Source organism: Callorhinchus milii, unplaced genomic scaffold (genome assembly GCF_018977255.1).
Source record: "Callorhinchus milii isolate IMCB2004 unplaced genomic scaffold, IMCB_Cmil_1.0 Scaffold5, whole genome shotgun sequence".
In the NCBI taxonomy this organism is placed as follows: domain Eukaryota; kingdom Metazoa; phylum Chordata; class Chondrichthyes; order Chimaeriformes; family Callorhinchidae; genus Callorhinchus; species Callorhinchus milii.
In genome coordinates, this window is record NW_024704746.1 from 32,100,829 (window position 1) to 32,115,437 (window position 14,609).

General features: G+C 39.8%; 1 protein-coding gene across 2 annotated transcripts in view; it reads right to left on the reverse strand.

Annotated features, from left to right (window-relative positions):
- Positions 1 to 14,609, reverse strand: part of nav3 (neuron navigator 3) — a 128,813-nt gene that overhangs the window by 18,324 nt on the left and 95,880 nt on the right. The window contains exons 17-19 of one of the 2 annotated variants that reach the window (XM_042334937.1): positions 11,907 to 11,930; positions 10,132 to 10,209; positions 95 to 178 (exon numbers count right to left, since the gene is read on the reverse strand). In XM_042334937.1, coding sequence (XP_042190871.1) covers positions 95 to 178; positions 10,132 to 10,209; positions 11,907 to 11,930 — 186 coding nt within the window. Of the gene's footprint in view, positions 1 to 82; positions 179 to 10,131; positions 10,210 to 11,906; positions 11,931 to 14,609 lie in introns of both variants that reach the window. The other variant, XM_042334938.1, reaches the window with a different exon arrangement.

The window sequence follows — 14,609 nt, forward strand, 5'->3', positions numbered from 1 at the left end:
GAAATGAGTTAAGATTACAAAATACATTGCAAATATAGTTGCTACAAAAAAACTAGTTTTATGAAAAGAATGATGGTACAACCTTTGAACCTACCTTCTGCTCCGCCGTCATGGTTAGATTCTGCAGTCGTAAGGTCATATTGCTTAAACTCTGTTCAAATGCAGCGACCAGGTGAGACTGTGAATGATAACATGAGAAGCAGTAAGACACAATTCATTGCACACGATACAACTTTTTTGTCAACCAGAAAAACATAAAGCATGGTCGGTTCTGGAATTTGCATTCCCTCCCTGGGGTGATGCATTCCATTTTACCGAAGTTCAGTTAATCCACTCTGAGGCACTAGTCGTGACCCCAAAAGTGCACATTGGTTATCTGCCTGTTCAGGAGGACGTTAACGGTGTCCCCAGGGATCCTGGCCAACAATTCCCCACATAAAAAAATGGTCATTCACTTCATGGCTGTTTGGAGGACATTACTATGTCAAATGGGCTGTCCTGTTCATCTACAAAATGCACAATGACTACACTTTACTGTGTATCCTGTGAAGAGACGACTTCCTGATGTGAAAGGCTCTATTCCAAATGCAAGAATTATTGTATTATATCAGGAATTTAACACAGGTATGAGTTTTACAGTTAGGTGTTGGCTTTAAGTGTTCTCACATGGCAAAATCTTAGGCCCCAGTGACATATCTACCCTCTAAATCTGGCTTTCTCAAGTCAATGAACTGCCAGCCTTGATTTGCCACTAATACAACCAAATGTCATTTGTTTTTAAAAGAAAAGGGCAAATCTCTTTTGAAATCCAAGCTGTCAAATGCCTAAAGGGGCAAAAGCAATAGGAACAACAGGTACACCTATCATGAGGGGAAAAGAAAGTGGCCAAGTGTAATGGATGAGGGGCATGCAATGTTTTCTGGTGCAGTGTAGAAATTGAGATGCCCTGCACTGTTGAAGTGAAGATCAAAGTACATGTTGAGACACAAGTACATGCTTGGTGCAGCTTGGGCAGTAATTATACTGAAGGACAGAAAATCCAGTAATTGGAGTGTATTGCCTCAGCCCTTCAAACAAATCATTACTTTGGATGAAAAATTAACCAAAAAAAGACTACATTAACACAGTACGACTTTCAAATAAAGACCCAACAGAATTAACTGAAGATTTTGATGATAACATTAATTAACTAATAACCGATATTAGTACATCTGAAATGTTGTTGGAGATGAAAGAGCTTTGTCATTAGCTGATGCAGTTGGGATGGTGTGGATTACCAGCATGCTATGCTATGCCACAGGCTGGTAGAACATGGTTTACTGCACACACCGGTGTGTCATACACAGTGAATTCTCACTGCCAGCCTTTGTATCACTGCAGCTAAGCTTGCCAGTGATTTTCAGAGTGGCATTGGCAAAGGTCTAGAAATTGGTTACCTCCCTACTTCCTCAACTATGAATTTGGTGTGGAGGTAGCTACCTAGTAAGACAGTGTGTGAGAGAGAGAGAGAGAGAGAAAGAAAATAAAGCTTACAAATTATATTATTTATTTCATATTTTAGCTGAAGTAAATTCTGACTTCCACCAGACTAGAGCCCAAGTCGTTTTGCTTGTTTTTTTAAGATGAATCTGTTGTTGTTGAGAATTGATAGAATATTGCTTTATATTGGACACGTCCACAATGTGTAAAACCTCATAATCTCTGTGAAGTGCTGGGGCTTCAAGCGAACACCAGCTGATCTAATGCACAGGTTCACTGAACCCATAGACAAGTTGCCAACACTCTGCTGGTGGGAAGGGGTGTGAAAGGAGCCACTCTATCTATCTTGCGTCATGCTGGCTAAATTGCAGCCCAAGCCTTGGTGTTGGAAGCAGAGGAGCAATTAGATGGCCAGTAAATCTGCTCTGCCAGCATGAACTGGAGATGGAGGAGGATTGTGTACCTAACTGAGAGCTGAGGACAGCAAACAAATATAGCACAGTGTATATGGCTAGAATGAAGTCTTTCTGATTTACAGTGTATGAAATATTTAATCACTGTTACTTAACAGTTAGCCTTTACAATACACAGTCATTTATACTTTACAGAATATGCTGTGAAGCACTTTGAGCTGCTTTATGACGTGAAAGGCGCTATATCAAATGTAAGGATTATTAATATTAGCCTCTTAAGCAGGTCAGGTCACTTTCATATTTAACACCCGAGTAACAGCAGGCAGAGACAGCAAGTATAATCAAGATGCTATGAAATGTACATCCATTGGTGATCAAGGCATACACTCATCATACATCTGTACCCCAAGCCTCAAGAGCATTTATAGTCACTTTATGGAGTGAAAGTTATTTACACTTCAGAACCTTTGTTTTTAAATCAAGATGAATGTTAGCAATTGAAAAGCTAAATACGACAAATGCAAAGGAATGGTCATTTTATCTCCAGGCTTTCTGGAGGAAGACAGTTGTGCTGCAGTTAGATTTGTTTGGACAAAAGCATCTCTTACACCTTTGTGGTTACAAAGTACTTTAAGAGATGTATGTCATCAAATCTCCACAGTGACAGATCTATCCCTCCTCCTCCTCATCAAAGCAAGCCATTCTTATTAATGTTCAGCAGGTAGATGAATGCTTAATGCCCCCAAAAAACAGCTTCGCATACAAAGAAATAAAACTGGAGGAAGTGAGAAACCACTAATGACTTGGATAGATACCAAACATGAGAAACAGATTGGGATTACTGGGGCGTAGCAAGAATCTGAGCATTTCTCACCACAACAGCAGGTACTCACCTAAATTCACACCTGCTAAACCTTTCTTTTTAACAGTAAAATTATGTTTCATATATGAACCTATTACTACACTACTGTCATAAAGTGCTTCAAACTATTTTGCATTGTGTGATTGACAAATATAGTAAAGAACAATAAGCAATTTATAGCACTGTTATAGCACATATCTAAGAGTTTGCAAACTCCTGTCTAGCCCCTGATATCATGCAGGCTATGAATGAAGTAGTGAAGGCAAGCTATTACTTAAGGCGGTGTGACTTAAATTATACAGTTGTTTGGACATACATGGGTGTATCCTAGAGGAGAACTTTTCCTCACTGCTACTTCATTTGTAAAGTTTCTTGGAGTTGTCCAGCACCGGTTATCAAACAAAATACTCTCTGACTGGAATAAATTTAAACAGCAAGTCAAGGTATAGTGAAACATTTTACATTGGTCCAGTTGCTGACCTGTTATTATTTTCCAGATGTTGGGAAACAGAAGAAAGCAAAGGCAAGATTAAACACAAGGTAAAATTAGTGTCAATGAAGTTGCTAATCTTTTATTAAAATGTTTCCAAATTAAGATGGCATAATAACAACTGCACCACTGTAGCTCTCAGATACAGCTTTAGATGCAGCTTGTAACACTAAAAACAAAATACTGTAGTCATTTCTAGAACATAAATTTTGGTCTAAAATCTCTTCAACCCAAGAAAGCTACAGGTTGTTGGCAACATATAATTTTCCCGTTGTCCTAATAAAAAGTGTCAGATGGCAAGGATATTTAATATTGTTAATTAGATGGGAGTTACTCCCGGTGTGTTCTGGCCAACAATCCCCCCAGATAAAATTGTTCATTCAATTCATTGGTGGTTTGTAGGTTGTTGCTGTTTGAAAATTGGCTTCTGTATTCACCTACAAAATACTACACGTTGCAGTAAATCCTGTGAAATGCTTTGAGACATCCTCCAGACATGAAAGGTGCTATAACAAATAACTATCATTATTATTATATATTACTAAGGATTATTACTATTATATTCAAAGATATTGAATTATCAGAAAACAAGCACTATAATTGTTTGTGATACAATTATCTGAAATGACCACCCAATCTATTTTACTAAACATCCCCACATAGTATTGTATGTGTGTATATTATTTAATTGTACTCATATCTGTTTCTGTGTAAAATTAATGCTGTTTAATGGAATACAACATTGAAATCAATATATAATCAGTTATCCAACTTAGTTATTGTTAGGAAGTGTTTTCTAACAGTTCAGTGTCCCACTGTCCTAGAGCACCCACATAGTTTATTTTGTTAGGAAAAAGTTAACATTATTTAGACTTCAACCCTATTTTTTACTCCACTCCTAAATGAGAACAAAGCTGCTTTACGCTGTCCAAAAGATCATTCGCAATCCAAAAAAAAATACAGCCTGTGTCCAGCTAATTATACTGAATGGCTCTCCCTGAACTGTTAAACCATCAAAGCTATTTTCTGCTTGGCTTGCAATAAAATCTCTCCTTTACTCTTTCGATCAGATAAGCCAAACCCTGCATTCTTTTTGTGGTTTTGCAGACATCTAAACTGCTGGCTTCAAGTAAAAGTCTTCCCACCTGATTCGGTTGAATGAATGGTTGCTTGGTGGGCCAGGCACAGAGTGTCTGACAGTGCTGAGAATTCATGCTTCTGTTTGGTTTTGCTGACTGTATCCTGCTGTTATCTTGCACACTTGCAGCGGGATAATGGTTTAGCGATGGCCATACAAAGGTGTTAGCCACAGAACATGCTGCACTTTCCAGGGGCATCGTGCAACTACTGGGATACTGTGAGCTGCGTTCAGTAGCTTCATTGAAGATAACCAGCCTAGTTTGTAGGAGTCTGTGGGAAGTCATTGCTGAAAAATCGTCAAATAAGGATGGAATTGATGTCAGTCACAAGAGGAGACTACTGGTTGGACGGATTATCCTCCAGAATCTGCTCAACTAATTGGCTCCCAGGTTTCAGATTTATTCTTTTAGCTATGATGGGAGAAATTGGAATTTTGTACGACTGAAAATTAATACTCGCTGAGTCAACTTCAAACAAGCATCGTGTCTGACACAATAATACTGGAGAGCTTGTGTGTGTGTGTGTGATTGTGTATGTGTCTGGTGAGCAGAATGGACACCGATTGAAAAGCTCTTGTACTGAATAAGTGTACATTATCTTCCTGACAGTGGAGACCAAAAGAACAAAAAGAACAGTAGTGTGTTCTGTAACGTTGTTGGGAAAAACAAGGAAGAATCCCCTAGAACACTACGCTACAAGACCTGAACTTTGCATGTTGCCAGAAAAGTTCTATATTTTGGGGCACAAACACTGTAAGAGTGACAGACATTTCCAGTAAAGTATTCTCGCTGCCATTTTCTGCACTATGTTTCTTTTGCAGATTCATCAGTAAAATGAAGCTGAGTCTGTATTCACAAGATGCTTAAATGCCATCATGTGCACCTTTCACATTCACCATGATGTAAATTTCTATCAAGAGTGGAGTATTAGCATTGCATATCTTAAAGGTAATGTTTTTTCCTAAAAAAAAGGTAAAATATACAGTAAATTCACTTTACAGCATATTCTGTGAAGCACTTTGAGACGTCTCGAAGACTTGATAAGGGATTATATGCCCCTTTATGTTTCGCCCACAAAATATACAGTCAATTCACTTTACAATATATTCTTTGAAGCTCTTTCAGATGTCTCAAAGACCTAATGAGGTACTGTATGAGATGCAAAGCGTATAATTATTATTATTTAAAGAAAAAAAAGCAAGCAGCTTCGCATCCATCGTCTTTCACTCTGGAAACAACGGTTTCCTCATCAAAATGCTGCTGTATATAGTGGCATGTAGATATAACTTGCCTCATTAATTTTTATTCAGCGGAGTAAAATAGCTCCACATGTGGGTTGGTAAAATAGAGAGAATCCTGGCTGAAAGCACAGCAAGCCCTGTTCCTATTCCCTGTGGGCCCTCACCAAGGTGACCCAGCCAGATACACTGATCACAGCCGGATATACACATTTAGAAGCTGAAAAAGTCGTTGCAAAATAGCTCAGTGCAAAATTGACCTTTACAAGAAATAAAATGGGGGAAAAAAAATCAAAATGGTGTAGGAGACAAAAGAGCCCTGCAGAATAATCACAAGAAATCATGAAATCATAAGAGTAGCTTGTAATGAAGAAGACCCTTTAGCCCATTCTTCCAGAATACCTACCAATACAATTGTCCCAATACATCATCATAAATGGATGCAGTGTCCTAGACTCAGCCACCTTTCCTTGCAGCCTCTGGAACCTCCCTACCCTCCATCTCACCACCTCTCTTTGTTTCTGTCTTCAAGTCCTGCCTCAAAAACTACCTCGTGCCTTTGACCACCTCCCCCTTTCCCCCTTTTCCAGCATCGAACTCTACATTACCCTACGTGAAGAGCGTTACATAAATGCAAGTTGTTACCGCCGTTTTATCCTGTTCCAGCCAATACATTTGGTGTCGATATTTACTGGTGTAGGACCTCAAAGTGTCCTTCGCAACCATCAAGGAGAGTCTGCGTCCTCTTGCGCTGCCTTCCTGATGCAACTGAACTCATCTTTCACTTCAAAACAATGTTGAATTTGAAATATTAAAGGAAGTGTTTTTGCATGAATATGCAGCAGTAAAATCACCGGAAGTTTGAAGGCATCTGCATAAACCACTTCATTCCAGGTTCCACCAGTAAATGAGGTTTGAGTGACACTTCACCTTGCTAAATAAACATTGTGTACTTTTTTTTAACTTCATCCAGCTCTTGAAAGCAGGCTTCAATTAGATCAATTGAATGTGTAGAACGAATCTTTGGAGAATAAGAATCACTGGCACACCAGTTGCATAAGGGGGTTCTGTCAAAATCAGGGATACTTATCCTTTAATAAGTGTGCTTTAGTTTCTTTCTGTGACTAATTAAATATGCAACTGTGTAACCAATTAAAATATGTAAATAAGGATGATCAAATAAGCGTGCACTTTGTTCATAAATTATCTTCTGTCCACACGCCTAATAATAATCCCTCCAAAACCAAAAACAACATAGTAAAATTGGTCATTTTCAATCTACGACTGTTTGTGGGACATTGCTGTGCGCAATTGGCTGCCGCGCTCGCCCACAAATATACAGTCAATTCACTTTACAGTGTGTTCTGTGAAGCGCTTTGGGACGTCCTCACGACGTGAAAAGCGCTGTACCAAATGCAAGGATTATTATTATTATTCTTACCTGTCTATCAATTTTCATCATAGGAATCAACTCTGACAATGGTGTCTCGTAAGAAAACTATGGCTGAGATCCATAAAATCCCAACCTGCCTTCAAATAGGACTATGACAGCCAGTTTCACCATTCTCAGGTGGGTTTGGCCAGCTCCGCCACACTGCGCTTCCCACACAAAACAATTGTCGACTCCCGGATCATTGGGTTGCCTCAGCTGTCACTTTCTGTGCATGTACAATAATGATAATAATAATCCTTTCAGTTGATACAGCGCCTTATTACGTCGTCATTGAGACATCTCAAAGCGCTTCACAAAATATACTGTAATGTGGATTGACTGTGTATTTTGTGTGTGAAACACGGCAGCCAATTGCGCACAACAGTGTCCCACAAACAAAAGTAGGAAGTAGGCCTTTGTTTGTGTGGGAATCAGCTGGTGCATGTAAACTGAGCAGAGCAAATGCAAGTGATTCATATTGTGTTACAAACAAAATAATGTTATAGCAAAGTGTGTTATTACAGGCTGGATAGTAACTTGGAAATGATACATTCCACATACATTTTGGAAGGAAAAAACGTACCATATAAAAAAAATTTGAAACATTGCAGATCATAATATTTGGCTGCTTCATTGAACAATATTGAATAAAAGTCAAGCAGAATTAAAAAAGAAAAGTCAATAACAAATTGCTCAGCAAATGTTTGCATAGATTTGTGGGTATCACATCACACATTCTAAGCTTTCTTTTATAAAAACACTTTTTCCTCGTGTACGATCTATTAGGTTTGATTTATCTCTTCTCTTCTTTCTTTCCAAGTTCTTGAAACATTCCTCTGATTCAGAACAAAATATTATTTCTCTTCAAAGATTTAGGACAGCACTGAAGCATGACTGCAAAACTAAGATGTGCCCAGGTCCAAGTAAAGACAATAGATTAGACTATTCTGGAAAATGTAGTCAACACTTGGAGATGATTTTGAACACTGGAGTTTAGGGTATGTGGAAGAGTTGGAGCACACATCTGTGGCAAAGTCAGAAGGATTGATATCAATGCTGGTGGACCCTCAACTTTGATTAATCTTATTAACCTGGATATTATTCTTTCACTAATTGTCTCTGTAATCGCTTCTTTTGCAATCAAATTACTGGGGTTATTATATTCTTGCTGAAGTTCCACTTCTATTTTAATTCCTGTAGTTGAATAGGGGAGTCCCATTATATAACACACCCGCCTCCATATAATGCTGCCTCGCTTATAGATTTGGTGTCCTATGAGGCGCATTAGCTAGAGATTTCTACCCAGACAGAGTCATTAGTAAAAATCGTCATGTAAAACAACAAAGTCCACTTGGGAAAAGGGATCAAAATTCAGCACAACTGACACCGTTCCAGTCTCCGATTTGGGATTCTCACGAGGATAGAGAAAATCCCAAAGTCTAATCCCATTCACATTCACGGCTGCCAGCGAGCTTCAAAGAGTGTTCTGGGAGGCCTGTGGGCTGGCTTCTCCTCCAAAAATGACAAAGTATAACTGAGAGAACTCCATTTAGCTATCCTACAATAGCATTCAATTCTGTAAACAAGAAGGCAAGCACTGGACGCATTATCATGGCCTTTGTCCTCAATACCTATGCATTACATCTTAGCATTCGGTTGCTATCCACAGATAATGTTATCACACTGAGATGTGAGGAGCAGATACAAGCCCCCGATACGAGAATTCAAAAGGAACTAGTGCAGTTAGTAACCAATCCATTACAAATACAGGTCATCAGTGCAGTGGTTGATAAGTATGAATATTAAGTATTAAGCTCAAAATGTCAGATATACGCCTTGGAACATTCAATATGGGTTTAGGTGTCAGCGTGGCTCAGTCGGTAGCTCTCTTGTCTCTGAGTCAGAAAGTTGTGGTTTCAAACTCCACGTCTGTGAGTTCAGACTTTGAACTCTAAGTCTAAGATGGCACGCCAATGCAATGTGGAGGAACACTGCATTGTTGGATGTGCTGTCCTTCAGATAAGAGGTTAAACCGAGGTCCATCCCCCAGTTCAGGTGGATGTTAAAGAACCCACAGAAATAGTCGAGAAAGAGAAAGGTGTTTCTCCCAGTGTCCTGGCCAACAATCCCCAAATAAAATTGGTCATTCACTCCATGACTGTTTTTGGGACATTGCTGTGTACAAATTGGCGGCCGCACTTGCCTCCAAAAGCAGTCGCTACACTTCACAGCAGAATCCTGTGAAGAACTTTAAGACATCTCAATAACGTGACAAGAAGCAATATCAAATGCAAGGATTATTATTGTCTCTCGTTAAGATTACCTCTAATGACTCCATTGTTTAAAAGGTCGCTATCAATACAGATATAATCCTTCTTTTTGCAGCAGCTAATTAGATTTTTTTTAACATTTGTGTGGCTGCTCTAAACAACTGTATTGGGTCAATATTTAAAGGTCCTGTCCCCATGTGAATGGACATATGAAGAGGGGGGCATTTGGGGGAAAGCAATGTCTGAGATAAATCGATGTTTCAATCCTTCATTCTTTAATTAGCTTGTGATTCACTTCTTCAGTCGTGGCTTGGAAGCAATTAAAAAAATTCATAAGCTGCAAGGTTGGCAGCCATCAGGCTTGTTGGCAAGTAGAAAGGCTTTCCTTCAACTGACAGAGGCAGAGAGAGCAGGGACAAAGAGAAGTCCACCAAATGGAGAGTTATAATAGGTATTTAAAGAGAAAATCACATTACAAGATGATAGATGCTGCACAACTGAAAAATCCTCTGCCAAGGGCTCCGCATTCTTTAGTATATTTTCATGATAAATGGAAGAGTATTAACAAGAATCACATTTTATTCCATTCCATGCTGGAAATAAGCACATAGTTCACGCTTATCTGCGGGCCAGTTTCCAGCCATTTTGTCCCCTCCCTCTGGAACTCTCCTCCAACATTCTGTTGTTTATAAACGATGCTGACAGCTGAACCATTTGTAATAGCAATTCAGAAGAATACCGAAATGTCTCGGAACATCTTGATTTATTTAAATATGCAATATTCAGTCAGAGGAAACAGAGCACTTACATTGGCTGACAGTTGAGATGTGAGAGTCGCAACTTTCTCATGGGATGCGTCCAGTTCTCTCCTCAGCTTTCGAATTTGCTATTTTATAAGAAAAGCAAACCATGTTTGAACAATGCATAAAATTAAGGCATGTAATACAGCCGAATTTACTGCATGTTGCTCAGGCACATCTACCAACATCAAAATCAAATTCCATGTGTAGTTTTACATATCTTTAGGGGTTTTTTTGAGTTTTTTTTTGATGGATGATATCAATCTTTATTTTTTTTCAGGGGCTCTCACCCCTTCCCCCTCTTCCCAGAACCGTCCTCATTTTCCACCCGACCAGCCTCAACATCCAAAAAATAATTCTCCGCCATTTCCAGCACCTCCAGCATGATCCAGCCACTAAGCATATCTTTCCCTCCCCTCTCAGCATTCCAAAGGGATCGTTCCCTCCGTGACTCCCTGGTTCATTCCTCCATCACTACCAACAGTTCTTCTCCTCCCCACCGGCACCTTCCCATGCCAGTGCAGTAGGTGTAATACCTGCCCTTTCATCTCCTCCAATACCACTGTCTAGGGACCGAAACAAAGATTTCAATTGAGACAATGATTTACATGTACTACCACCAATGTAGTTTACTGCATTCGCTGCTCACGATGTTGTCTCCTCTACTTTGGGCGACGAAACGCAGATTGGGCGACTGATTTGTCTAACACCTCCGTTCTGCCGCAAGCACGAATCTGAGCTTCCGGGTTCTTACCATTTCAACTCTCCCTCCCACTCGCACTCTGACCTCTTCATCCACGGTCTCCTACGCTGTTCCAATGAGCCACAGCACAAGCTCAAGGAACAGCACCTCGTTTATCTGCTGGGGACCTCACAGCCCTCTGCCCTCCATAGTGATTTCAATAATTTCAGACCATAACACTCACCTTACCTCTCCCCTTCTTCTGTGACCATTACCACATCATCTTGATCCTAGACACACCTTTTCTCTCTTTGGTCTACCTGCTTTATTGCAATTTCCGTCCCCCACTTGGTTCTGCAATATTAACACCTCTATACCCCTGCTTTGTCACAATCCACCCATTTGTTTTGCATCATTAACACCTCTTTAACTCATCATCCCCTTCCCTCTACCCTGTTTTCTCCTTTGTCTCACTTGCCCTGCCTCCCCCCTCTCTCTTAGCCCCTAAATGCCTCTCCATCCTAACATGCCCCAGTTCTGACGAAGGGTCATGGATCCGAAAGGTTGACTCACTTTCCTTTCTCCACAGATGCTACCTGACCTGCTGAGTGTTCCCAGTGACTTCTGTTCTTGTTTTCAGATATCCGGTATCTGCAGTATTTTGTGTTTTGTTTATTTTTTTTCAGATTCTTTTGATTTTTAGAAATCTTTTCGACGACGAAAGCGACCCACTTCTGGCTCATAAGATTGTCATGGCCATGGTTTAGCTACAAAATACTACAAGTAATACTAGTGGTGTCAGCTATTCAGAGCGCCGAGGATGTTGCTGTACTTGCTAAGTAACTGAGTTCAAGATGCCTTCTAACAATAGAACACACACATCATTTGATTCATTTCACTGCCATTTGTGAGACATTGCTGCGCCTAAATTGGCTTGACACCTACAAAATACATTTGCTACATTTTACAATAAATCCAGTGAAGCGTTCAGAGATGTCTTGCCATTTGAAAATGTGAAAGGCGTTATATCGAATGCAAGGATTATTACTATTATTATACTATCATCATACACGTATCTTCAATATGGTTTGAATTTCTTACCTCTGAATGTGCTTTCTCTTCCGCCTAAAAACAACACAAAATCTAGAATTAAACCAGCAGCAATGAAGAAGAAATCTGCGTGCTTTGTTTAAACCAGATGTGCCAGGTGCTTCTGCTGCACAAGGCTTTCGTATTCAAGTAAACTTTCAAACCATTTCATCCCATTTTGAAAAGCATATGGACCAAAAGGAAATCTTTGCTACATTAATCTTACAGTTTTAGCGACCTGTTCAGTCTGAGGTATGAATGTGCTAGTTGAAGACACTGGTTAAAGAATGAGCACCACTTGTACGGTGATTATGGTTTAGAGATATTGCCTCTCACACTGTACATGTACATCCTTTACTCTCCAGTGGCTGTCAAACCCGCAGTTTGCAGCGAAAGTTTAGCAAAGTCACGTGATGCAACCAGCATTTTAGAGGAACTTTAATGGGAAGAAGTTTATTCTTTATTTCAGGCATCATATTCCAGATATGGTTTAGTTGTTTCGTTACAGAAACAAAACACTGTGGGGGGGGGGGGGGGGGGTGGAGGGATTTATAACATTACAATATTTGATGTGATATTAATCATAAATCTATCATGCACCACACAGTGACTAGAGTCTCGCACCACATAGTGACTGGAGCCTTACAGCACAGATTGTGAGAGCTTTGCCCCTTGCAGTGATGACTCTTGCACCAAAATGGCATCTTCAATCCACGACTGTTTGTGGGACACTGCTGTGCGCAACTGGCTGCTGCGTTTCACCCACAGTATAATCTGTGAAGCGCTTTGAGACGCCTCGAAGACGTGATAAGGCGCTATATCAAATGCAAGGATTATTATTACAACTGCAGAATGGTGATGCTCCATAAGACATCAATAAAGTCTCAGTGGTTAGAGCACTCGCTTTGCAAGCGAGACACCTGGGTTCAAATCCAGGCAGGGCGAAACCTTGGGCAAGTTTCCTTACTCCACACGCCTAATAATAATCCCTCCAAAATAAAAAACAATAATGAATTGGTCATTTTCAATCCAAGATTGTTTATGGGACACTGCTGTGCGCAATTGGCTGCCACGTTTCGCCCACAAATATACAGTTAATTTCACTTTACAGTATATTCTGTGAAGCGCCTTGAGACGCCTAGAAGACGTGAAAAGCGCTATATCAAATGCAAGGATTATTATTATTAAAGGTTTTTACTTCTAACAATACAGAGTGATTTCTGGAAACAACTGAGCTGATACGTCAGCAAGCGTGGAGAATTAACATGACCTTTTTTTACATACGATTGATTTACACAGTACTGCGAGTCCCAGCCACTTGAGAGAGATGAGAAATGGGTTTGCTGTATTTTTTTTCCACATTGCTTTACTTTCTGGGAAAAGAGTTTGTTCAGCTTTGCAGTAATTAAATCAGATGATGTGCACATGGAAAACTCAAACAAGAGAGATGTTTAAATAACAAAGAATTGACCAAATTTCCCTTACTGTAGCTTAGAGAGCTTTCATCTGACATTTAAATCGATTCCTTTAAAGTAAAAATTATAGTTCTAAAGTAAAAAAAGAAGCCAGGGTTTTCTAACTATAATACTGCCAAGTATAACTATGCAGACTGAAAGATATCAAATAGAAACGAATATTACTTGAATTAATTTGAAATGGATTTTAGAAGCCGTGCAGAGCGAGCCAGTACTTTGGCATTTCCAATCTCAAACACTCTGTCCATTATCGAGTGACCCCATTGGTTTCCTGTGTCAAACACCCTTTGATGTCAATCAAGAGAGTGTCGATGGCTGTTAAACAGTCACATTGTTTTGTTCCCAATGTTCAAATAGAAAGGTAAAAACATACCCCGGCTCCTTTAGCTGGGTGAATATTCTAAGCCAATCCATTAAAGAAAGAAGAAAAAGCTGGAAGTAATAATTTAAAAAAAGAGATCTGTCAAAAAAAATGTTTTTTTTTTAAAAAAACGACATGTGGGAACAAGGGCAACTTTGAAGGCAAATTTCAGTTTCTTGGACTGTGCTGTGGAAAAAAAGCCTCTACAAGGGCTCTCACATTTCTCCTCATGCTGTGCCTCTATAATGAAGAAAATGAGTGATATGAACCGTAACCATCTGAAATGGGCTTAGGCTGGCTGTCATGACCGCAATGGAACAATGCACGATTGTTGCACATGTATTGCTGTTTTTTTTGAAAAAGAAATCCCTCTTTTGTTTGATGTTTCCACATGTACATCGTCTTTTGATTAATTACCGCAAAGCTGAACAAACTCTAACCTCTCGCCCCACCCGCACCCCCACGTCAGCACAGAATTCAGGGTAAATAAAAAGCAGGGCAACGAGAGACGATGTATCAAGTCATTTCCGTCACCCCAATGTGGTTGACTTTGTTCAGCAAACATAGAACATGTAGCAAGCGTCCATCAAACTCGGTAACTAAAAAAACAAAGTGGTGGCTATAAGCACGAGCTGAGGTATTTTTAATGTGCTGGAGACTCAAATGTTCCAACAGTCAAATGCAATTGGAATGAACTGGCACCTCATTAGTTACTTGGAGAAGTACAAAAGTTCAGCTGACACGAAAGGCTGGGATTTGAAGAAGTATGGTCTTCATGAGGCAGTGTTTAACAAGCAGTTTCTTTTTTGTTTTGCCAGCTTACTCTCCTTTTCTCCCTGAAGGTTTGGGCTCTTTTTGATGGGGTGTATTTTCTTGGAT